Below are 23,659 nucleotides of genomic sequence, written 5' to 3'. Positions count from 1 at the left end.
GAGCTGGACAAGGTGAAACAGTACCTTTCTGTACCTAAAGAGTGACAGGATGTGGGGGAATGGCTTCACACTAACAGAGAGCATGGTTAGATGGGATATTGGGAGGAAATTCTTCCCTGTGAGCATGGTAAGGCCCTGTCACAGGTTGCCCAGAGAAGCTGTGGTTACCCCATCCCTGGAAGTGTTCAAGGCCAGGTTGGACAGGGCTTGGAGCAACCTGGGATAGTGGAAGATGTTCGTGCTCCATCGCAAGAGCCTGATGAGCTCATGGAACCTGATGAGCTCTAAGGTGCCTTCCAATCCAAACCATTGTAGGATCTTCTGATATGAAATATGAGCTTCGGGGGGAGCCCAAATCTCTTCCTTTCTCCCCATTCCCAAAGAATACCTCTCAGGATGGGCTTTCCTCCCAGGCCCCTTTCACAGTCCCAGCCTGGGCAGGCACCACAGAGCCCCTAGTGAGCCCAGTGCCCTGGGAAAAGCTGCCAGGGCAGAGGAGAGGCCAGGGGCTGTGCTGTGAGGATGAATCCCTGTCACTTGTGAGCCTCAGTCTCGCTTTGTCCCATTTGGGATGTCCTGGGATCACTGTGATGGATCCACCCCTCCAACCGGGGCCACACCATGTGTGTTTGCAGCACGGTCCCTCAGGACCCTGTGGGGGGGCTGCTGGTACCCGCAGTGCTGTCGGGTGCTCCAAGCACCTGCGGCTGGTGCCCAGGTGGCCACAGCCACGAGCTTATCCCCAGCTTGCAATGACATCTAGTGGAGCCACCTCGGGAGGAGCTCGGCGAGCCAGTGCCAGCGCCAGGCCTCCCCCAGCGCTCCCAGGGCTGAATTCTCCCCTCCAACCTTCTCTACAAAACGTGTGGGCACGAGGCAAGAGCCAACACCCCATTTCTGAGTCATGGTTGGCCACAGCACAGCTTCCTGGGAGCCAAAAAAATCACCTTTTCCACAGCAAAACTGAGTCCCCTCCAGTCGTGCTGCGACTGTGCTTAATGAAGAGCTAGGGATTATTATCGTTACGTGGAGTCTTTACCTCAGGTTCTCCTCCATCCCCAAAACATCCCAAATAAATGGTTTTAGTGTGCCAAATGCTGCTGCTGCAAATCCAACAGCTGCTCTGGGAGGTGGCTGGTGGCAACAAACCACACCGAGCCACAGCCAGACACGCTGGATTCTCCTCTGAAGGCAAGGAAGGTAAGAAAAATAAAAAAAAACCCAGCGTGGTGATGGGAACATGCAGCAGCAACTCCTCCGGATCATCTCCCTGCAGACAGAGCAGCACCCACAGCAGCCAACAGATCCTGTTTTAAACCTGGAAGAGTGCTGCAGCTTGATCCTGCTTCACTCCTGTAGAGATATAATCATAGTCTTTAGGAGATGTAATCATAGTATTTATTTAAGAATTAAATGTGTCTGAAAGTGGCCTAAATTCCCCATGCAAGAGCATGTCAGTGCCTGACTCGGCGGCACCACCGCGAGGGAGCCGGTCCCCATCTAACGGTGGTTAATGGCTGCTGCCCACGGCCACAAGCACCTTCTTTGGACATGGGAGACTGTAGAGAATGTCATGAGTCTGAAAGACCCTGATAAGCCAGGGGAGAGGCTTGTGAGGACCACGGGGAAACAATGATCCAGAGCAATTCTGCATTTTCTAATACAACTTTATTTAAAGTAAACAAGCAGAGGCAGCACAGCAGGAATCCAGCATGGGCAGGGATGAAGGTAAGCACCGTTTGCAGCTTTTATATGACAGAAGGGAAAGAAAAAACACGTAAAACCCTCACAAACAAACATCACTTTTCAAAGACAAGACAGAGCCCCGGATGGCAATAGATGAGGTACCATTGAGCCAGCTTCAAGGCTAACCCTAACCCAAGGCAGTTACTTGAGCAGCGAGGGAGATTCCAAATCCGATCCCCCCAAAAAGTTCCTTTATGGAGCAGGTTTGGGACTTGCTGCTCCTATGCCTGATGGAGACAGGGCTGGGAGGAGGTTGGGACTGCCACCAGCTCCCTTCCCATCTCAGGGAAGGGGCTCACATGAAGAGAAAGTGCTTTAAATGCATCCATGGACAAACTCGATCATTATCCACATTTGAAAACTTTGCTCCCACCAGAGCAAATAAAGAGGGGAGAGAGACATCATCATCCCAGCTGAGACAGTGCCATGGGATTGCTCCACATCCAATACCAGGCAAACCCAGAAAGGGGAGGTCCCTGCTCTGGTGCCCTGCGGCATCCGTGGGAGAGCAGTGGCTCTGAGCCCACCCTGCTTTGTATCTGTTCTCAGCCTGGCTAGAGAGCAATGAAATTCATCTTTGGAAACCAACATTCTCCTATTGCACCTCAGTTTAGTAGGGAACAGCCACGGATGTCCTCACTAGCAGTTATTGCCTCTATGTTCTGCCCTCCTCCTACCCCCCAATATAAAGACTGATTTTGACATTTCTCCAGCCTTGCTGTGAGGAAGAAATATATATATATATATTAAAATACCTTTATTACATCACTAAAACCCTGTGTAGTGTCCAGAAATCCAGTGTCCTTGAGCAGCTGGCTGTAGGCAACACAGGAACTAAACAGCCAAAATACCCACAAAAAAAATAGATTTTAAAAGCAACACGCACTGCAAAAGCTTTGGCAGCCACATCCTTCTGCGAGGAGGTCGGGCACCAGCTCAGTACCGAGCCTGGGGTGCCCAGGGCTGGGGCTGAGCCAGCTGCAGGTGCTCAAGCACTCTGTGTCCAGGCAGGAAAGATGCATGGCCAGCGGAAACTTCCCTACCCCAGGATCACTAACCCCAAGGTGCCTTTGGCAGGTTTTCATCGGTCCCCCAGTCCCTGTAGCCCATTCCACCCCCCCACCCCTGTTACTTCTTGAAGAACTTCTTGTTGAGGAGGAAAATGAGCAGGTTAACGTTGACCTTGGCCTTATCAAACATCTTCATGACTGCTACGCCCTCGTACTGCAGCTGCAGCAGGTCCTGTGGGAGAGGTGACCGTCACTGCCACCAGCCCCATGCCCGGGAAGAAGGATCAGCTCAGAGCTGGGCTTGCAGTGGGAGATGCACGACAAGGCTGTCCCCAGCTCAGGGCAGGGCTCCCCATGGGCTCTGAGTCCCCCAAAAACTGCAGGCGGGGGGACACCACCTGTCCCCTGCACCCCCTGGCCTGGCTGGGCACCGGCAGCCCCAGGACAGCTCCCCACCTGGTAGTGCAGCTGGAAGTGCTCCATGTCGATTCCCATGAATTTGGCTTTCACCTGGAACTTGCCCGATTCCTCACAGGGGATGATGTCAAAAATCACGTTCTTGAACCTGAGGGGACAGAGCCACTCACTGCCAGAAGGAGCTTCATGGCTTTAAGGCAACCAAGGAGCTGGTCACCCACCCAGCACAACCCCTCAGCACAGCAGCCAGACCCACAGCCCAAATCCCCCCTCCAAATCCCAACTGTCCCATGTTCTCCTATGTGAAACTACTTGGCCCATCCCAGGAGAGCAATGGTGGCTCATGTGCATTCTCCTCCTGGGTTATTTTCCTCTACCTGCCCAAGCTTTCATGGAATATCGTGAGTCGGAAGGGACCCACAAGGATCATCGAGTCCAACTCCTGGCCCTGGCACAGGACAACCCCAAGTAACAGCTCCTCCCCTGGAGCCAGGGCTACATACTGGCTGGGTGGCAGGTCCTGGATCTCCAGCAGCACTCCCTTCTCCAACAGCCGGGCCGCCGTGTAGTGCAGCGACGGCAGCTTCTTACTCTTCCTGCTGACCCTGGAAGAGGAGGAACCACATGCTGAAAGCTCATCTCCAGCCACCTGTGTCCCCTTGGACCCCCAACATCTCCAGGAGTCACAACAACCAGAGAGCAATGAAAACAAATAATGTTTTTTTCAAAAAAGTACTGATTTTTGGTAAGAAACCATACTTGTTGCTGGCTGCCAGGTTGTCGAGGCAGGTCTTGATGTACTGGTTGTAATAATCAATTTGCTCCTCATAAAATAAGGTCTTGGCATCGAGGTTGTGCAGGGTCTGCCTCAGCTTCAGGAGCTCCGCGCGGCGGTGCTGCCGGTGGCGCCGCTGGTTCCGGATGTCCTGGAGGGAACAAAGCCAGGCAAGAAAGCCAATATACCTCATTCTGAGCTTTCTCAGAGCACCAGAGCAGGATCTCAGGGGGGCTGACTCAGCACACCTTGGCCAGCTCATCAATGAGCTCCTGGTACTGGTGGGCAGAGTCCACCAGCCCCAGGCTCTCCAAGTGCCGCAGGTTACGGATGATCTTGCGCTTCTTCTCCTCCATGGAGAGTTGACCGTTGGCAGCCAGGGAGCGGTGCCACTTCAGCTGGGTGGGGGTCTGGGCATCCTGCAGCGCTCGCCTGTGCACAAGGCGGTCGTGGGCAGCTTCCTAGGGATGAGAAGGCACTGAGCCTGGAACGCAGCTGAAATGGGGCATGAGGAGATGGAGCAACCAAACCCCCTCTCGCACAGTTTGATGTGGATCTCTCCTGGTCCAGAACACGTTTCTGGAGCTCTTGCTGGAGCACAAGAGCAGTGGCCAAGGCTCCAAGAGGAGCAGGGCAGCTTTTTGCTGAGGGTTTTTTTGCCATTTCGCTGCAAACATTTTTAGCTCATGCGCAGCAGTAGCCTCACTCAACCCACCTCGTGCTCCAAGGCTTGTGTCCACAGGATTTCTGGGAGGGAATCTCCTGACTGGGACTGGATCACATCCACCAGCATCTGCTTGGTGCTAGAGACCAGAGTGAGACGTCAGGCATCCACTCCAGACCACCACCCTGCTCACAATATTTACTTTCCACACAAGGGTTTCTTGCCCCTCTAGAGTATCCCAGCCCCCAGCATAATCCCAATGCCCGTGGGGCCCATCCTCACCTCAGCAGCAAGCTCCTCGTGTCACTCTCCTCACTGCTGGCCGCTGGCAGCAGTTTGCCAGTGAGGGTAAGGGAGATCTCTGTTCTGCTGAGCTGAGAGAGCACCTGCTCAGCACCACTGTCTGCCAGGCTGGCAACACTTTCCCCTACAAGGGCAGAGAGAGCCCTGTTAGCTGTGTTGGGCTCCAAAGGGCCCACACAGAAGGAATCCAGATCAAGCTTCATGCAAGTCAAATTGTCCCCATGTCCACCCTCCTCCTGACAGTGTGGGTAGTGTGTCCCAGAGTTTGACCTACCAACCAGGGACTGGACTGTAGGAATCTCATCAAGATCCTCCAGGAGCTCGTGCAGGGGGTCTCCGTGATGCGGTGCTATGGAGTCCTGGTGCTCGAGCAGGAGCTGGACGGTGCAAGGGATGAGTCAGTGGCAAAGGAGGATGCAAAGGAAGAGAGAGAGGGCCCCCTTTGCATCCTTTACACCCGAAAGGGGATGGAGCAGATATGATGTTCAGGGAAGGACAAGCAGCAACAAACCTGCAGAATCTGGGTTATTTCCTTGCTTAAAAAAGAAAAAAGAGTCAGGAGGAAAGGAGCTGTGCTGGGAGTGGGACACAGAAGAGTGTGAGGAAATGCGGCAGAAAGCCCAGGAGGTGGGAGCAGAGGAAACAGAGTTCGCTTGCTGTGAGCTTTATGCCCTTACCTTGTGTGTGTTGATGAGCTCCCCCACAGTGATGTAGATGACTGGTTTGGCCACCGCCACCATCTCTGAGTACTCATCCATATTAAACCTCTCTTCTGGTTCAGGGACACAGCAGGCAGCAGAGATGAACCTCCTGCAGAGAAGGACCCCTTCGGTCAACCCCAAAACCCTGCCACTGGCTCACAGTCGCCTTCTCGCCCCAATGCTGTCCTGGTGCCCACCTGAACTTGTTGTGGGTGTCCTCCAGGTACCGGTTCACCCCGCAGAGATGCGCGTTCTCCCCGTCGAAGGCCTTGCGGGCGGCTGCGTGCTGCAGCACTTTGGCGATGGAGCCCAGGCTGCGGCGCTGCTCGGGGTGCAGGGTCGCCCCAGTCGAGATGTCCACGATGTCAAAGCCATCAGGGGCCACCACAGCCGGGTTCATGAAGCGGTAGTAGAGCAGGTTGCCCACAATCTAGGGCACGAGACAGGCTGAGGGTTGGGGGAGCAGGCAGGCTGAGGCCCGAGGAGGTGGTGGCTCAGCAGGGAAGGGTGTTGCATCCTTGCGCTGCCCTGTGGGAGCCTCCCAGAGGGGATGGCACCCTTGAGAAGAGCCCACCCTTGGCATTTCCTTAGTGGCTCATGGAAAATATTGACTTGGAGGTATTTTTAAGTCCAGAGGACTTGACTTTCTGTGAAGAGATACTGGTCCTTCACGTGCAGACACAGATGAACCCCACCAAACAGCACAGAGCCCCCCAGCCCCAGGGTACCTTATCGATTTCCTCTGCCGGGGCCTTGGGGAATTTCTCAATCAAAGATGTCCTCAGGATTTTGGCCATGTAGCGCATGCCATAGCTGAGGAGAGGGCAGGGAAAGGTCCATCAGCATGAAGGACCACCCTGCCCCAGCTCTCTACCACCCACAACTCAAGATACAGGAAACCCCCAGCCCTGGGGCAATGGAGGAGCCCACAGGAGGGGCCGGCAGCTGCAGCATCCCTTGGCTCCCTCCTCTACCCTGCTGCCAGCCCACACATCCCTGGAGGAAGCCTTCATCCTCTGAGATGACCACAGCTCAGATTCTCCCTGGCAACACCTCAACACCAGCAGTAAAGCACTCAGAGTGGCCCAAAGAGCCAGCCCATGGGGCACTGCTGATATTTGGTTTCAGCTTGCTGACAGTGCAGTAAAACAGCCCTGCAGCACTGAAGGGGCAAGAGGACCCCAGTAACCAAACCTCTTTTCTAAGGCCTTGCTAGAGACACCTCTGAGCTGGCAGTGCTCCCGGGGCGGGCACAGAAACCATAGGGATACATACGGGATCTTGTCAACGGAAGAGGTGATGGCAGAGACGAACTTGTCTGTCATTGCCAGGAGGTTTTGGATAGAAATATCCAGCCGCCTTTGGACCTCGGGGTGGCTGAGAGCCTGCTCAGGGCTGACCTCATACGGGAGCTTGCTGTGAAAGGAAGATCCCCATCACCATCCCAACGCCTGTCACCCTGCGGTCAGGCGAAGCCTCCTTGCCCAGGGCCTGACCTTCTTTGCCCACTCTGTGACTCAGCCTGGTTGATCCACGCCTTGTAGATGTCCACAGGGTCGGTACGGATGCCAAGGGCCTTGTCCTGCAGGACCGCCTGCACTGGGCCACCCAGGATCTGCCGCAGGGCGTTCTGCCCACGCGCGTTGCGGTAGAAGCTGACCACCAGCCGGATCACCGTGGCGTTCCCCATCAGGATGTCATGGACATGGTCCACCTTGGACCTGGGGAGAGAGACAGGGCGGATGGGATGAGGGGATGGACCAGTGTGTGTGTTCTCCAAGCAGGAGGGAGTAGCCAGAGGAGATAACTGCATCCAAGATGATGCCCTTGGTTCAGCCTTTGCCCAGGCCTGTCCCCAAACCAGGACACCCATGGACACCCACCTGACCTCCTCCTGCAGCGCCACTTTGAAGAGCTGGAGCAGCAGGTAAGCCTCCCGCGGGTTGGATGCGTAGTTGTAAAGCGTGAAGATTACTGACTCCATGAATTTGGTGGACTTGTTCTGGGGCATCTGGAAGATCAGCCTGGCCAAGTAGACCGGCTGTGTCTGCAGGCACGAGGGACACCAAGCTAACCCAAATGTTGTGGAGTGCTGGGGGACCAGGTCCCCACACTACCCCCCCACTGTGGGCGACACAGCAGATCCCCACCAGCCCCACCTGTAGCAGGTAGAAGAGGTGCTGGTAGGCCTCCAGCTTCTGACGCTTCTCCTTGCTGAGTGACTTGAGCCCCTTCTGCTTGTCTATGGACATCATCTCTGAGAGCTGCTCCTTGTTCTTCTTTGTCAGCTTCTTGCAGTGGGAGACCACCTCCTGCAGCCACGTGGGCAGGGAGAGAAATGCTGGGGACTGCCATAGGCTCTGGCATTCCGACCAGCCTCTGGGAAGAGCCTGAGGCATCCCAGTGCTCCTCAACCCCTCCCAACCCCTCCAAACACTTGAAGAGTGAAGCAGAGATAAGTCCAAGCTGCAATGCCATGGAGAGCAGGACCAACGGGCTCAGGCACTTTGGCAGGACCACATGAGATGTCTGAGATCCTCCCCTGACCCCTGCCCTGCTCCCCACCTGCAGCGTGATCCTGTTCTTGACCAGCAGCCCGATCTTGATGTCCATGAGGTCCAGGTCACTCTCCAGCTGCCGGCTGGCGCGGATCCTCTTCACCACCTCCTCCTGCAGCCGCAGCACCTCTGACTCCTCCCAGAAGTCATGCTGGCTCTGCTCCAGCAAGTGGATGAAGCGCCGGACGATGCTCAGTGGTGGCCTCCTGGCATGGACTGCGGCAAGACACAGCGACACCGTGCATGCTTGCAGGGGGCAGAGCAGCCACCCCCATCACAGACCCTTGCACCCCCAGGATCTCACCCAGAGACCCCATCCTCCCGGAAAAAGCATCTTCTTGCAGTACTAGGACATGAGACAGAGCATGGCCACACCGCACAACAGCCCCTAGGAAGCTTTTGGGGGCAGAGGGGCAGCTCCAAGGCTGATGCCCAGGAACCACCAAGGATCTGTCACTCCTGTCCTTACCACAGAGACACCGATGGTCAGCCTGCCACCACCTCCCCACCATGCAAGGCCAGTGAGGGAAGAGGCAGAGCCCCCTTCCCAATTAGCCTTCACACTTCAGAGCAGCAATGAGCAGACACTTACCCAGCATCCTGTAATCCCCACGGGCCTTGTTCGCTCGCACAAAAGCCTGGATTTTAATTACAGCTTTAATCTGCCAAGACAAACAAGGGGATGGGGGATGTTTCCTCACAGCATCCCTGACACACGTGGGGAGTGGAAGAGAGCTAGACAGGTATTTGGCTGCCTGCTCCCACTGCTGGCAGTGTGCTAAGGCCTGGGATGAGGGTCTCCACAACTGGGGAGGATTTTGGGATTCCACCCTCCTCAGCAGTTGTTCTCCTGTGCTCACTGTATTTCAGAAGCTGCAGCAACTCCAGAGGTGCAGCTTTGCTTCCTGCAGCCAATACCTCCCTTTCTCCCAAAATTTCCTTCCCCTCTAGTGGGCATCTTGAATTCCCTGGGTTTTGATGGAACTGGAGTGGTTTTTGTCTCTCCTCACACCTCAAAGAGCCTGATAGTTTGGCTTCCAGACCCCCCCCGGCACATTTTCCTTCCCATCTGTCCCCCTTGACCAGGATGCAGCAGTTCTCCCTCCAGCTGTGCCACAAGCACTCAGGGAAGGAGATCCAACCATGGGCTCCAGATCATTCTCCTCCATCCCCACCAACATGTTCCCAGGAGCTGTTTTGCTCCCATCCCATCACTGACATTCTGCCTGAAGTAGCGCAGCCTCTCCTGGTACTTCCTCCGAGCCTGCCACATCCTCACACCCGCCTGGATCTGGAAGAGATGTTCAAGTAGTTGGATTCTGCAAGGACTCACTTGGCCAAAGCAAGTGGGTGGAGAGGGAGGAAACTGAGGATTTCCAGAGGTTTAGATTGGACACTAGGGAAAATTTCTTCATGGCACAGGCTGCCCAGGGCAATGGTGAAGTCACCATCTCTGTAGGAATTTAACAGACACGTGGCACTTGGGGACATGGGTTAGTGGTGGACTTGGCAGCACTGGGGGAACAGTTTGACTCAGTGATCTTCAAGAGCTTTTCCAAGCTCAACAAGTCCATAATTCTATTCAATGATTTTTGCAAGACGTTCTCCCTTATCCCTTCACACGCTGCCCTGGCCCAGCTGCCATATCCCCCCTGGCTCCTCTGCACTGGGCAGGGGGTAGATGCCACCCTGCAGCTGAGCAAGAGGGAGCAAAGGCTGAAGGAAGAGTCTTCCCAACCTTGATTGCAGCCTCTGCGTTGGCTCGCAGGTAACACAGCCTCTCCAGGTAAGCTCTGCGTTGCTTGTACCCCCTCCAACAAGCCTGGGCACAAGAGAAGACACCAGCTAGAGACCTGCATGAGGTCACCATGACTCCCAGTCAGGAGCACACAAGGGAAGAGGATAACGCAGCACAAGAAAAGAGGAAACCAGCACCCAAAGCAGCTGCTGTGAGAGAAACAAGCCCCACACCACCCTCTGCAGCACCTCGGGGGGCCCCAGCAGTGAAATGGCAGAGGTCGCTGGACCCGCCAGAGGATGCTGTGTCCCTGTGCACAGAGGTGGGATGGATTCTGGTTGCATCACCTGGATCCTGACGGCAGCCGGCTGCTGCTCCCGCAGGATGTGCCGTCGTGCCGCGAACTCCCGGCGAACAAGGAAGCCCCGGAGCCGAGCCTGCAGCCTCACCACGAAGGAGGTGTTGGATGCCCACAGGCACTCCCGGTCGTGCGCTGCCGTCACTCGGGTGACAACCAACTGTGGGGACATGAAGCACCAGCTCAGCCCCAGTGATGCCACCGGTGCCCACCCAGCCCCGTCCAGCCTGTACCTGGATCTCCTCCCGGCTCAGGTGTGTGGTGTTGAGGCTGCCGTCGCGTGGGCACTGCCAGCTGCCCTCAAAGGTCTTCAGGCTCAGGTAGTACTCGGCACCGTCTGGCAGCCTGTGGCGGATCCAGTACAGCTTCTCACTCCCTGCACACCAGGACAGGAACTGTTGGGTGGTGTTGCTCCCCTCGAACACCTCAGGTGGAGGGGGGGCCAGTTCTGCAGCTCCCAAGGTTTTACCTGCCAATCTCTTGGTGGCCACCAGAGCCGCCAGCTGCTCCTGGTAGGCACCAGCACAGGCGCTCACCACACCACACAGGGCCACGTCAGGGTTGCGCAGCACCCGCAGCGTCTGTGCCACCTTCCCTTCCTTGATGGCCTGGTTGATGGCAGCAATGCCCAGAGCCACTGATGGAACAGAGGGGGCTCACGTCAGCACCTTCTCATCCTCTGACCCCCACAGCAGCACCCCAGCCCACAGGGGCTCAGCACCCAGAGCCTGTGTGGGGAGAGCACTCACTCCTTCTGGCTGCCACTGTGTCCTGGTTAGCCCGGCAGACCCCTTCCTGGATCTCTTCCCACCAGAGCACAGCTCCGTCATCCCCCATGGCCTGCGAGACAGCAGAGTTGGGCACGGGGGGAAATGGAGTCTAACAAGCTGGGCAGCCCCCCTTGAGCACCTTCTGCTTTGCAGGGTGCTGCACTAATGGGGTGGGGGGTACTTCACAGCCTTGGGGGATACCATGCCACCAAGGTGGGGTACCCCACATCCAGGGCGGAATGCTATGCAGTCAGTGAGGTACCCCACAGCCAGGGGGGATGCCACGCAGTCAGTGGGGTACCCCACAGCCAGGGGGGATGCCACGCAGTCAGTGGGGTACCCCACAGCCAGGGGGGATGCCACGCAGTCAGTGGGGTACCCCACAGTCAGGGGGGATGCCACGCAGCCAGTGGGGTACCCCGCAGCCAGGGGGGATGCCACGCAGCCAGTGGGGTACCCCACAGCCAGGGGGGATGCCACGCAGCCAGGGGGGATGCCACGCAGCCAGGGGGGATGCCACGCAGCCAGGGGGGTACCCCACAGCCAGGGGGGATGCCACGCAGCCAGGGGGGATGCCACGCAGCCAGGGGGGATGCCACGCAGCCAGGGGGGTACCCCACAGCCAGGGGGGATGCCACGCAGCCAGTGGGGTACCCCACAGCCAGGGGGGATGCCATGCAGTCAGTGGGGTACCCCAAAGCCAGGGGGGATGCCATGCTTCCATGGAGGTACCCCACAGCCAGGGGGGATGCCATGCTTCCATGGAGGTACCCCACAGCCAGGGGGGATGCCATGCTTCCATGGAGGTACCCCACAGCCAGGGGGGATGCCATGCTTCCATGGAGGTACTCCACAGCCAGGGGGGATGCCATGCTTCCATGGAGGTACCCCACAGCCAGGGGGGATGCCATGCTTCCATGGAGGTACCCCACAGCCAGGGGGGATGCCATGCTTCCATGGAGGTACCCCACAGCCAGGGGGGATGCCATGCAGTCAGTGGGGTACCCCACAGCCAGGGGGGATGCCATGCAGTCAGTGGGGTACCCCAAAGCCAGGGGGGATGCCATGCTTCCATGGAGGTACCCCACAGCCAGGGGGGATGCCATGCTTCCATGGAGGTACTCCACAGCTGACGACCCCCACCTCACCTGGGCTTTCTGCCTCCGTGCCCGGGACAGGACGTGGTGGTAGCGCTGGGCGGTTGGGAGGGCGATGTCGGGTAGGGCAGCCTCCAGCAGCAGCAGCGCCGCCAGCGTCTTCTCGGGGTCTGCCTGCAGCAGCGCCTCATTGACCAGCCTGACCGCGTGGACTCCTGCGTGGGAGGGAAGGGACGTGCTGCTCAACCCCCCGTGTTCCAGGCACCTAAGGGAGTCAGCCCAGGGTGGTGCGAGGTTCTCTGGGGCTGGAATCCCAGTGCAACCTCCCTACCTGGGGTGTCAGCAGACCCCCCTGCACGCCCAAACCCCATGTGGGCAGGACTCACTGTCATTTTCATCCTGCACCAATGAATTGGTGCTGTTCACACTGTCCTGAATGTCATTCCAGCTCAGGAATTCAGCTCCCGCTTCCCTAGGCTGGCCTTTCAGCTGCTGCAAGTCCTCAAAGTACCTGAAGGAGAGACACAGGGCAATGGCTTGGTGCATTCCAAGCAGGGTTCAGTGCATTCCGAGCAGGATGGCGCCTGCCACAGCCAGCTGCCTGGCTCTTCAGAGGGGAAAGGCAAGGCACGGGGCAGGAGGCTGCTGGAACAAACCCACGAAAAGCGCAGGCCAACTGACCATCCCCTCCCACTGGACTTCTCCACACTGACCCCAAACACAGAGCCCATCTTCTCACCGTTGTGCATTTGCATCCTCAACTCCCGAGAGGCCCAGGGCAGGGCTGACCAGGCTGCTCCAGAGCCCGTCGGGATCCCCGACATCCAGGGCTTGGTTGACCAGTGCCACAGCCGAGAGCATCTCCACAGCCACGAACAGCTCCTCCTGTGCCAGCTCACCCTGCCGGGGCAGACGGAGACACTGATCCCTCATAACCCCCTCCTCCAGCCCAGCACCCCTGGGCGCAGGGGAAGCACCAATCCCCCTCATCTCCCGTGCCTGGGGATCTCTCACCTGTGGGTGCTGGCGCTGCAGCAGGGCCAGCTGGCACTGGTACAGGGGGGCAGCAAAGGGATGCACATCAGGCAGCTGCGCCGCAGGGTCCGTCAGCGCTTCCAAGGTTTCAGCCAGCATCCCTCGGCGGATGGCGGCATTGATCCGGCTGACAGCCAGCAGCACTGAGGGACAGACCAGGGGAGCTGGCACAGGGGGGCTGCAGGAGGTGGCCGTGCCTGGTCTCCCTTTGGCCGGGCTGCTGGCAGGGGCACCAGCTCCTGGGCATTCACAGGGCAGCACTGTGAGCACCATGTCCCTGTTGGCACTCACTGGCTCGCTCCTCCTCGCCTCTCCTGTTGGCTGTGAGGATTCCTGCCTGCACCTCCTCCTGGTCCAGCATCTCCAGGTAGCCCAGGTCCTGCAGTGGGCAGAGATGGGTGTTGGGTCTCACACCTCATCCTGCTCACACCGATGGAGGAGCCGTGCTCAGACCCTGTCAGAAATCTGCCAACCCGCAGAGCAACTCCCACCCAGGGGACCCTCCTCCTCCTCAGGACCACGGGGGTGCACCCCCAGCACAGGTACCCCACACCACGGGCTCCTGCCAGCACCTACCAGTGCCTTCTGCTCCCGGTCCATGCTGAGCTGCTCCAAGTAGAGCTGGAGGTTGTCGCGCTGGAGGCAGCGCAGGGCCAGGACGGGGTCCTGCAGCGCCCGGTGCAGTGCTGGCACATCCTGTCTCTGCAGGGCATCATCCACCTCTTCCAGAGCCCCGTGCACTACAAGAGGCCAGTCCATCCCAGAGGTCAGCAGGTAAATCATCCCACAGCTTCAGGGAGCAAAGGCAGCTATGGCTGAAGCCTGCATACCCATCATTTTAATTTCTCCTTGGAAATGCACATCCAGCCCTAATCCCTGATGGGTCTGCATCACTCCTTCCTGCTATAGCCATCACTCTCCTCATGCCCTGGGGTACTATGGTCCCACCATAAGCCCTAGAGCCCCCCCAAGAGGAAAGCCCCAGCTTCCCTCACCGTTCACTTTGTTGACGTTCCCTTGGATTTCAGCCTGGGTCAGACACCGGTCATAGACATCCTCTCCCTCAGGGATCACCTGCAGATACTGGAGAGACTCCTCACCCTGAGCTTTCCTCCCAAGCTCTCCCCATAGCACACAGCAGGCTCCCTTGCAGGTGCCTGGGCTCATTTCCCAATCCCAAGCCCTGGGGATCAACTAGGCCCCCAAAGAGGAATCATCTCCCCCATCTTCTGCTCAGCACAAGGGCTCCCAGGCTGTGTTTCACCCAGCAATCACCGTATGGTCTGTGGCCAAGGGACCCCTCCAGCTTGAAGCACCCATCAGCAAAGGGGCTGCTCCTCTCTCAGCTGCTCCTCCCCCCCCCGAGCCCCCTATGCCCTCCTCACCCTGTTCCTGGCATTGCTGCCCTTCTCCAGCTTCGCCCGGTGCAGCACCTCCTGGTAGGCACCTGCCAGCTCCCCACGCAGGTCCTGCAGCATCGCGCTGGGGTTGAGGAGGGTCTCCATCGTCTGGGCCACCACCCCCCGATCCACAGCTTCGTTGATCGCCAGCACTGCGGCGTGGACTGGAGGCGAGGTGGGAAGGAGGGGGGTGAGATGAGACATGGAGGAGTGAGATGGACCATCTGCTATAACCCTGCACGCAGTGGGACAAGAGCCACTCCATGCACGATGGTGGGAGCCACCGAAGAGTGAGCTGCAGTCTCCAGAACGTGGGAAGTCTCGGTTCTCACAGCAGAACAGGTAATGTAGAACCCCCGGTGCTGCCAGTGGGGAAGGGGCTGTGCCAGCCCTTGCAGCCCCGTGCGGGGCTGAAGGTGAGCAACTAGGTGCCTCCACTGCATCCCAGACCACCACCACCTCCCAGAGCACCACCTCTCAAGTTTGCTGGCCTCAGACCTGGTATCCAGGGGCTGATTGCCCAGCCTTGCTCCCCACCAGGCACCCATCACCTGCTGCTTCATCCACTGAGAGCTCATTGGCCAAAATGCCACCGATCTTGCTGAAGGCAGGCAACTGCAGCCCATACTTCTCCAGTTCACGCTTCATGTTGTTGATCTCCTCCTCTGGAGCAGAGCAGAGAGACAGCACTGGAGCAGGGGCAGCCAGCAGAGCCCCTGTTCCCCTTCCAAACCAGAGGGGTGCAGAAAATCCCCATACTGGGGTGAGCATCCCTGAGGCAGCTTTGGCAAAGCTCACCCAAAATCTTCACTCCTCACACCCCTCCTGCCACAGGATCCCAAAATATCAATGGCAAACCCCTCCTCACCAGCCCCCAGCCCAGGTCCCCCCACACAGCAGCATACCTGTGAAGTTCACTTTGCCATACAGGTCCTGGATCTGAGGAGCCAGCCCCAGCTTGAAGAGGTACAAGCTGAAAGACAGACCATGACCATAACATCACCTGCTTCTCCCTCCCAAAGCTTCTGTGGCAGCCGAGGCCGGCGGGTGATGCCACCAAAGGGCTCGTGAGCACAAACATGAGCGGCTCATGAGTGGTGACAGCCAGGCCAGGCCACCCACCTGAGTGCGTGGATGCAGTAGACCACCCGGGGCATGTTCTTCTTGTCATAGATGTCGGTGGTCTCTGGGTGGAAGATCTGCCAGAAAGACAAGAGACAGCTCAGGTGGGGATGGCATCGAGACGATCCCTGGGCAGGATGGTGTCCAAGGGTGAGGGGCAGAGACAAAGACCCCCTGCCACACCAGCACTCCCCACAGGGCAGAGGCCAGCGTGTCCCTTGGCTGGGGAGAGCAGAGGGGGGACATTACCGAGGGAAGGCCCACATGGCTCATGGCATCACGCCAGTAGTTGATGTTATCCGTGTGCCGAAAGTGAAGCCCAGCTGCCTGGAAAAGTGGAGCTAGAGTCAGGCTGAACTTGTACACCCTAAGGAACACACCCCTGGTGTCACAGCCTTACCTTGTACCGAGTCTGCTCACGATCATAGATCTTCTTCAGCGGGACCACAGCCGGGGCGAAGCAGTGGCCCAGCTTGGCCAGGAGGACCCCGTTGCGCAGGGTCTCCTCCAGCTCAGTGGAGGGAGGCAGCCCCTCACCCAGGCAGGCCTCCATCCAGCTGGCAGGGCAAAGATGGGGCACATCACAGATCCCAGCATCCCACCAGGCAGGAAAAGTACCCAGAGGAGACCCCCTCAACCCCCTCCCCATAAATGCCCCTGGCAGGGGAGGTTGGCCTCCAGCCCTTTGCTGCCAGGTGGTTCTCAGTTTGGGTGCTTGGCTGAGAGCCTTCCCCCAAAAACCACCCCCAAAAGCATCTTTGAGGGCCACAAAGACCCAGAGTCTGGGCAAGATTCTGCAGCATTATAGCTGCCCCCCACCCAGACCCCTTGCTCTCATCCCCTCCCCTTTGCACCCCTTTTCCCCCCCAAATCTGAGCTCGAGGGGCTCCCCGGGTGCAGCCCCACCGCTTGGCTTCCTCCAGGTGACAGAGGTACTGGTAGGCAACGTTCTGTCTCCTCTGCTCGTCCATCTCGGCCGCAGTCAGGCGCTCACCTGGGCAGTGATGGGGGTGCCCGTCAGAGCCCTCTGCTTGGGGGGGCTTCTGGAAGCCCCCATGGCCACCCAAACTAAGATCTGGGAAAGGGAGGCAGGCTTTTGGCACAGCAGCCTCACACAGCCACATGGGGGAGGCACCAGCATGACAGTGACACCAGCCAGGCCCTTCAGGCGGTTGGAGGAAAAGTTTCCAACTTCCCTTTTTCCCAAATAACGGCCACAGCTGGCACCCAGAGCTGGCACCAGGGAGCGGGGGCCCAGAGCCAGCACTCAGGGGGACACAGCTGCAGGTTTGGGATCCTTTGGCGCTGCTGGTGCTGGAGGCACCCATGACTGCTGGGGGGCACCCGGCTGCCCACCACCAAACAGCTCCTCAAACACGTCCCCCTGTTTGTCCCCAGGTGCCTGGGACCCTACACACTACTGCCCTTCCTCTATGCACACCCTCAGACCTGCCTGTTCCCTCATCCCTCTGCATCCGCAGACCTACCAGCCCCTACATCCCCCTCTCCCCCCAGATCACCCTGCACCCCCAGACCTACCTGTTCCCTCAGATCCCCCTGCACCCCCAGACCTCCCTGGCCAACCCCCGCACCCCCAGACTTACCTGCCCCCCCAGATCCCCCTGCACCTCCAGACCTGCCTGTTCCCCCAGCAACCTCTGCACCCCCAGACCTGCCTGTCCCCCCGGCCCCCCGCACTCCCCATCGCCTCTCCTCCCCCGGCAGTCCCCCCTTGCCGGTGCTGGTCACTCACAGCGCCCCGTCCCGGTTCCCTCCATGGCCGCGGCGGCGGCGGCTCCACCCGCGGTTTGAATCTCCCGCCGCCCACGTGGCTCCGCGCGGGGGCCGCCGGGGGCTGCAGGCCCGGCCCCGGCCCCGGGCGGGGGGAGCCGGGGCGGGGCTGCCCGTGCGTGCGGGGGGTGACACAGTGCGGGACGGGGGCTGCAGGCCCGGCACCGGCCCCGGCCCCGGGCGGGGGGAGCCGGGGCGGGGCAGCCCGTGCGTGCGGGGGGTGACACAGTGCGGGACGGGGGCCCCCCGAGGGCAGTCGTGAAGAGGGGGGGTGACCCCGAAGGTGCGGGGGCCGGCACACACCGGGGAGCGGGGGGAGCCCGGGGGTGCGGGGAGTGGCACAAAACGGGGTGCGTGGGGACCACCGAGGGGAGGGGGGGAGGCCGTGGGTGCGGGGGTTGCCACACGCCGGGATGCAGCGGTCGCCTGTGGGTGCGGGGGGTGGCACACACCGGGGGGCGGGAGGACCCCGTGGGTTCAGGGGCTGGCACGCACCGGGGTGCAGGGGGAGCTGGTGGGTGAAGGTCCAAGCAGGGGCTGCTGAGGGACCCCACTACGGGCTGTGCCCAGGGGCCAAGGCTGTGCCAGGCCCGGGTGCCAGCCCTGGGGTTCACTGTGCCCTCCTTGCTCTGCAACTGTCCATCAACCTGCGCCAAAGCACAGACCTGCCCTGCCACGAACCGAGCCCCCAGCGCCTGCCATGAGCTGCCGAGACAGTGAGGGGCCAGTTGTGCCATCCATGGCGTGGTTGTGTCAGCCCTTGTGCCCGTGTCCTGTCCATCATGCGCTGGTGCTGCCCAGCGCACAGTTGTGCCCTCCACTATGTGTTTGTAGGATCCATCAGTCCTGGTTCCGGCTGGCATGGAGCTAAAATATTCTTCTCAGTAGCTGGCACAGTGCTGTGTTTTGGATTCAGAATGAGAATAATGTTGATAATGCCAATGTTTTGGTTTTTGCTAAATTGTGTTTCTCCTAAGTCAAGGATCTTTAGGGTTTTTTGTGCCTCATGCTCTGCCAGTGAGAAGGTTCACAAAAGAAACTAGGAGGGAGCATAGCCTGGGCAGGTGACCCAAACTGGCCAAAGGGATATTCCACACCATAGACCATCATGCCCAGTATATAAACTGGGGAAATTACCTGGGAGGGGCTGATCTGGGTTTGGGAAGGGAGTCTGGCATCAGTCAGCGAGTGGTGAGCAATTGTATTGTTTATCACTTGGGGGTTTTTTCTTTCCCTTTTTTTTATTATTATTACTTACCATTATTATTGTATTTTACTTTGTTTTCTATTATTAAACTGTTCTTATCTCAGCCTACAGGTTTCACTTTTGATTCTCCTCCCTATTCCATGGGGTTGGAAGGGAGAAAAAGGGGGAATGAGCGAGTGGCTGTGGTGCCTAATTTCCATCTGGCCTTAAACCATGACACTGTCACCCAGTTTGTGCCGTCCATCCATGACAGGTCTCACACCGGTGCTGCTGCACGGAGTTGCCATGGCGCTGCACACCATGCTGGTGACAGGGATGAAACCAGAGTCAGCGGGGCCATTGCAGGAGGTGCTTCCCCAGGAGCTTTGTCCCAGCCTGTGCCAGCTCCTGCCATGCTCCTGCCACTCAGAACTCGGCTGTGCTCCAGCACCAGGCACCAGCGGCCATCACTGGGGGGCTGCGACTTGCTCGGGGCAACTTTCCAGGAAGCCCAGGTGGAGAGGCCCCTTGGACCCCCTCCATCCATCCCCATCAGAGAGCTGTGACTTGCAGCAGCCACGGCAGGGATGCCCTGTCCCTCCCCTCCCTGCTCTCAGCACCCTTTGCACCTGAAGAGCAAACAGTAAGTATGTGCAAATGGTTATTCTGCCTCCCAAAAAGGCACCACGGGAACTTCCCCCCCCTCTTCCCCCCCCCCCCCCCTTCCCCCGTGCTGCAGCATCTCCCCTGCTCCCCCGGAGTGACCTCTCTCACCTCTGGTGGCCACCGAGGTTAGCAGGGTCCTCTGTGGAAAGGCCTTTTTCCTCCCTGAAATTTTAGCAGCAAACAAACTGCAAGAGTTCCCTAATTTTTCATAAATAATATAAAATAACTCTCCTCATTTGAAGCGATCCCTGGCAGGATCATGCCAGCTTAGCTGCCTGAGCCTCTGCCTCTCTTGTAGACAGGTCACTGCCCCTGCTTATGGCTTCAGAGGAGGCTGCTGACCCAGGAGTGCAACCCACCACCCCTGACAACCCCATCCTCACCACCACCACCACCCCTGCAGCCCCTGCAGCCTCCACAGCCCCGACCAACCCTCCCAGCTGCAAGAAGAGCCTGAAGAAAAAGAAGGCGGCCAAGGCCAGGGGAGATGCCCAGGAGGGAGGTGATGAGGCGGTGGGGAGGGTGGCTGCGATTGAGGGGCTCACACAAGCTGGGCACCAGGCACTGGCACTGGGTGCCGGGCAGGAGGCAGTGGGGTGCTTCAGGAAGGCCCTGCTCCTCTCCAGGGACATGGTGAGCACTCAGCTCCACAAGGCTTGTGCCTTCAACCTGGGGGCTGCCTACGTGGAGACCAGGAAGCCCAGAAAGGCCCTTAAGTTCCTCCTCCAGTCCCAGCCCTTGGAGAGGGAGAATGGGGAGCACTCGGGGGACCTTTATTTCAACGTTGGGGCAGCTCAGGAAGGGCTTCAGGACTTTCCTAAGGCTTGTTTTGGCAAAGCCACCGGCCACAATGACGTGTCACAGGCTGGTGGTCGAGCAGGGACCCACATGCAGATGGGCTGCTGCTACCTGGGGATGCGGGAGCCAGCACGAGCCGCGCGGTGCTTCCTGGACGCGGCACAGACCTACACGGCAGCGGAGAGCCCTGAGGCCGCGGCGGTGGCTCTGAGCAGGGCGAGTGGCTCCATGCTGCAGAGCCGGCGGTTCCGAGCGGCAGAGATCGCAGGGGTCCTCGCCCAGTGCCACTCGCTCTGTGAGACCATCCCCGACCCGGCCCTGCGAGGTAACGCTGTGCTGCACCCTTTGCTCTCAAGGGTCCCAGGTAGCAGCTCCTGCACCCACTTTTCCTCTATGCCCCCAGGGAAACTCTATAACGACATCGGCCTGGGTTACTCCCAGCTCCACATCTTCTCCCTGGCTGTTGAGAGCTTCGAGCGGGCCCTCGGGCTCTGCGGAGGGGAGCTGGAGCGGGACCGGCACCGGGAGGCTGCACTGCTGCAGAACCTGGGTGCTGCCCACAATTCCCTGTGCAGTTTTGGCACAGCGCTGGGCTGGCACCAGCGCGCGGCCGCGCTGCACGGTAGGTTACACCGCTGTCTCCGGCTCTTGGCTTTGCTGGATGTACTGGCTTGGGATGGAGCCCCGTGTTCCCAATTCCAGGCACTCTGGGGAAACGGAGGGCGCAGGGGCAGTGCCTCGGGAATCTGGCGTACGCCTGGAGCCGGCTCGGGAACCATGAGGCTGCCGCGGAGAACTACCTGCACGCCCTGCAAGCCTTCCGGGACTCAGGTAAGGGGAGGCACAGGCAAACCCCCCGGGCAGTCTGCAGCATCCAGGTGCTGAGTGGACTCAAGCTGGGTGATGCTCCCTGCCCAGGACCTCGACTACACTGTGCTGGGACTGATGCTGCCTTTTGCTTCCCAGGGGACGTGCAGGGGCAGTGGCAAGCATGTGAGGGGCTGGGCACAGCCTGCTTCCACCTGGGAGACCCCCAGAAAGCCATCGGGCACTACCAGGAGGCCCTGACTTTGCTTTCCCACTGCCAGGTAAGACACACTGGGGAACCTCCAGGGCCAGACTCTGCTATGCATCACGGGTGCCCCAGCCCTGGGGACAGACCCACTCAGCCCATCATCTATGTGGGCTCTGTCCACCACAGGACACCCCCAGAGCTGCCCGAGAGCGGGTTGTGCACAAGCTCACGGATGCCATCCAGCACCGGCTCTGCCTCGGTGGCCGCCTCTCCCAGCGTGGGGGCCGAGTGCCCACCCCAGCTCTGGTGAGCATCACCCTGGGTGTGGGACACACAGGCGGGCTGGGGGCTGGGACCCCAGTAGGGGTTGGTGGCAATAGGTGCCCAGGTTTGGTGGGCAGAGGGACACACATATGAGCCCCAGCCATCCCTCCATCCCAGCAGGAGCTCAGCCAGCTGCGGTTTTGCTCCATGCTGCCCCAAGCCAGTGGGACACGGGTCCAGAGGAGTGAGGTGTGAGTAGGAAAGCTGCTGTCCTCTCCCTCCTTCCTCTGGGATGAGTTCCCAGCATCACCCAGGAGACAAACCTTCCTTCCTTCACTCCAGGTCCTTTGGAGGGAAAGCGCAGGACCAGCTCTACATATATGTGCCAGGAGCACATCCCAAGCATTCAGGTGAGAGGGTTAGAACTAAATGCAGGATTGAGCCATCCAGGAGATTCCTGCCGGAGCTGAGGCTTCAACACAGTCTGATACTCTGCTCTTGCCTGTTTGTGCTTCCTCCCCGGAGGCAGAGGAGTGGCCCTGACTGATGGCCTCGCGCTGGAGCCCTGCAACCCACACAGCATCCTGAGCACCTCTGGGGAGGATGAGGGTGGTCCCGATGTGGCTCCAGGGTGTCTGAGTCAGCCCCAGGCTAACAGGTAGGTGGGCGAGAGGGAGTCACCCCAGTACAGCCCCTGGTACCCAAATACCCCTGCAGCAGATGTAGCACAATGAGTGGTGTCTCTGGGGACTTCTCCTGGTTAATGGGGAAAATCCAGAGATTTTTAAAGATCCGTAATTCTGGGGAGTGGGTTTGGGGTACTTCCAGCTGGAACCTGGGGAGGGCTCGGTCACGATGGGATGGGGAGAGTTTGTCACGCAGATGCTCTCTGCCACCTCCACATGAGCTGCACTTTGTTGCCAGTAACAGGACCACCCCCCTGTGCCTGGCCCCACCACCCCACACAGACCTCCAGCCATGTAAGTATGGAACACAACCGGAGTGTCACTTCCGTGGAGAGCCCAGGGCTGCAGGTCTCACACTGTGTTCCACAGGGCATCGTCACCACCAAACCCTCCAGCCAAGGCCTCTGGAGCGGTAGGTGATGCCCTGGGGGAGTGGACAAGGGAGCAGACAGGAGGTTTGGGCTCCAGGGTGTCCTCTGAGAGGAGGGTTCAGGGGTAGAGACCCCCAGCAGGGCTTGGGACACCCCTGATCCTTGCAATGGACAAATCTTCAAGCCAAAAATCACAGGGCCTGGGGATTTTGACACCTTGTAGCCAACATCAAACCCTACCCTGTGGATGGGGCAGTAGATCTGAGGGTGGTTTCCAGCACCCCAGTATGAACCTCCTGCCTGCTACTGCCTAAAGGGGTTTCAGGAGGACTGGAGAGGGACTTTGGACAAGGGCCTGGAGTGACAGGACATGGGAAAATGGCTTTCCACTGCTAGAGGGCAGGGTTAGATGGGATATGGGGAAGAAATTCCTGGCTGTGAGGGTGGTGAGGCCCTGGCACAGGTTGCCCAGAGAAGCTGTGGCTGCCTCATCCCTGGAAGTGTCCAAGGCCAGGTTGGACGGGGCTTGGAGCAACCTGGTCTAGTGGAAGGTGTCCCTGCTCATGACAGGAGGGTGGGACAAGATGGGATTTAAGGTCCCTTCCCACTCAAAGCAGTCTATGACTCCATAACTCCATTTTGCTTCCCGCTGGACACCCCCACAACCTGTGATGCCTCCGTGATCTCGCAGCCCTGGCGATGACCCCACTGCCCCTGTCACCAGCTGCTGGCCCCGCCGAGAACCTCGCAGAGGGACCAGGACACTGTCCCTTGTCTGCAACCTTGTGTGACCAGCAGGACACGTGGGAGATGCCGTTTCTCGGGAGGGCTCTCCAGCCCCAAGTTGGAGCAGGGGGGGCCATTGAGCCAACACGGTTTTGACCCCACTCCGTTTCTGCCATCCTTTCCATGCCAGGGTCTGGCGGTGAGGGGAATGAAGGGACTGGAGGGACCGCGGGGGTCCCGGGAGAGACTGGAGTGGAAGGAGGGGCTGGATGGACCGCGGGGTCCTAGACGAGGGCTGGAGGGACCGCGGAGGTCCCCAGGGGACTGGAGAGGGCGGAGGGGGCTGGACGGGCCGCCGAGTCCCGCCGCGGGGGGGGATCGAGGGCTCTGCACGGCCCCGCCCGGGCGCTCGGTGACGGTCGCTCCGCCCCGGGGCGGCCCCGCGCCTGCTCCTTCCGAGCT

The 23,659-nt window shown here is 59.3% G+C and overlaps 2 protein-coding genes across 2 annotated transcripts; one reads left to right on the top strand and one right to left on the bottom strand.

Moving 5' to 3' along the window:
- Window positions 1-1,691: 1,691 nt before the first annotated feature.
- On the bottom strand, window positions 1,692-16,763 carry IQGAP3 (IQ motif containing GTPase activating protein 3). Its single transcript, XM_051773111.1, has 37 exons — window positions 16,601-16,763; window positions 16,095-16,251; window positions 15,944-16,021; window positions 15,695-15,771; window positions 15,478-15,545; window positions 15,124-15,237; window positions 14,558-14,736; window positions 14,168-14,255; window positions 13,749-13,912; window positions 13,464-13,551; window positions 13,152-13,315; window positions 12,877-13,037; window positions 12,524-12,648; window positions 12,189-12,352; window positions 11,020-11,110; window positions 10,740-10,907; window positions 10,504-10,646; window positions 10,260-10,430; window positions 9,913-9,996; window positions 9,394-9,465; window positions 8,767-8,836; window positions 8,182-8,390; window positions 7,776-7,928; window positions 7,500-7,663; window positions 7,113-7,337; window positions 6,892-7,032; window positions 6,345-6,429; window positions 5,814-6,046; window positions 5,593-5,725; window positions 5,190-5,292; window positions 4,895-5,039; window positions 4,664-4,751; window positions 4,197-4,409; window positions 3,933-4,099; window positions 3,677-3,778; window positions 3,213-3,321; window positions 1,692-2,988 (listed from the first exon to the last, which is right to left on the bottom strand). Exons 1-37 carry the CDS (start codon window positions 16,663-16,665, stop codon window positions 2,875-2,877), a joined length of 4,875 nt encoding a protein of 1,624 aa, XP_051629071.1. The 5' UTR covers window positions 16,666-16,763; the 3' UTR covers window positions 1,692-2,874.
- A 1,190-nt stretch (window positions 16,764-17,953) lies between these two features.
- Window positions 17,954-23,374, top strand: TTC24 (tetratricopeptide repeat domain 24). Its single transcript, XM_051773095.1, has 12 exons — window positions 17,954-19,314; window positions 19,636-20,460; window positions 20,539-20,757; window positions 20,838-20,966; window positions 21,102-21,223; window positions 21,337-21,456; window positions 21,592-21,665; window positions 21,757-21,824; window positions 21,940-22,072; window positions 22,339-22,394; window positions 22,470-22,512; window positions 23,163-23,374. Exons 2-12 carry the CDS (start codon window positions 19,656-19,658, stop codon window positions 23,260-23,262), a joined length of 1,869 nt encoding a protein of 622 aa, XP_051629055.1. The 5' UTR covers window positions 17,954-19,314; window positions 19,636-19,655; the 3' UTR covers window positions 23,263-23,374.
- The last annotated feature ends 285 nt before the right edge of the window (window positions 23,375-23,659 follow it).

The sequence above is a fragment of the Manacus candei genome, unplaced genomic scaffold (assembly GCF_025592945.1).
Source record: "Manacus candei isolate 608988 ecotype Guabito, Panama unplaced genomic scaffold, ASM2559294v1 h1tg000166l, whole genome shotgun sequence".
In the NCBI taxonomy this organism is placed as follows: Eukaryota; Metazoa; Chordata; class Aves; order Passeriformes; family Pipridae; genus Manacus; species Manacus candei.
The sequence above is the reverse complement of the archived record's forward strand: the minus strand, read 5'-3'. Positions and strand labels throughout refer to the sequence as shown.

Excerpts from the sequence above, each read along its gene's own strand:
- IQGAP3 (XM_051773111.1), bottom strand. The coding sequence starts at position 16,665 with ATGGACGAGCAGAGGAGACAGAACGTTGCCTACCAGTACCTCTGTCAC. Across the intron at positions 4,410-4,663 it reads CACAAGCCTTGGAGCACGAG|GAAGCTGCCCACGACCGCCT; the intron begins GTGGGTTGAGTG and ends TCTCATCCCTAG. Across the intron at positions 3,322-3,676 it reads CAGGACCTGCCACCCAGCCA|GTTCAAGAACGTGATTTTTG; the intron begins GTATGTAGCCCT and ends CTGTCCCCTCAG.
- TTC24 (XM_051773095.1), top strand. The coding sequence starts at position 19,656 with ATGGCTTCAGAGGAGGCTGCTGACCCAGGAGTGCAACCCACCACCCCT. Across the intron at positions 20,461-20,538 it reads CCCCGACCCGGCCCTGCGAG|GGAAACTCTATAACGACATC; the intron begins GTAACGCTGTGC and ends CTATGCCCCCAG. Across the intron at positions 22,073-22,338 it reads AGTCAGCCCCAGGCTAACAG|TAACAGGACCACCCCCCTGT; the intron begins GTAGGTGGGCGA and ends CTTTGTTGCCAG.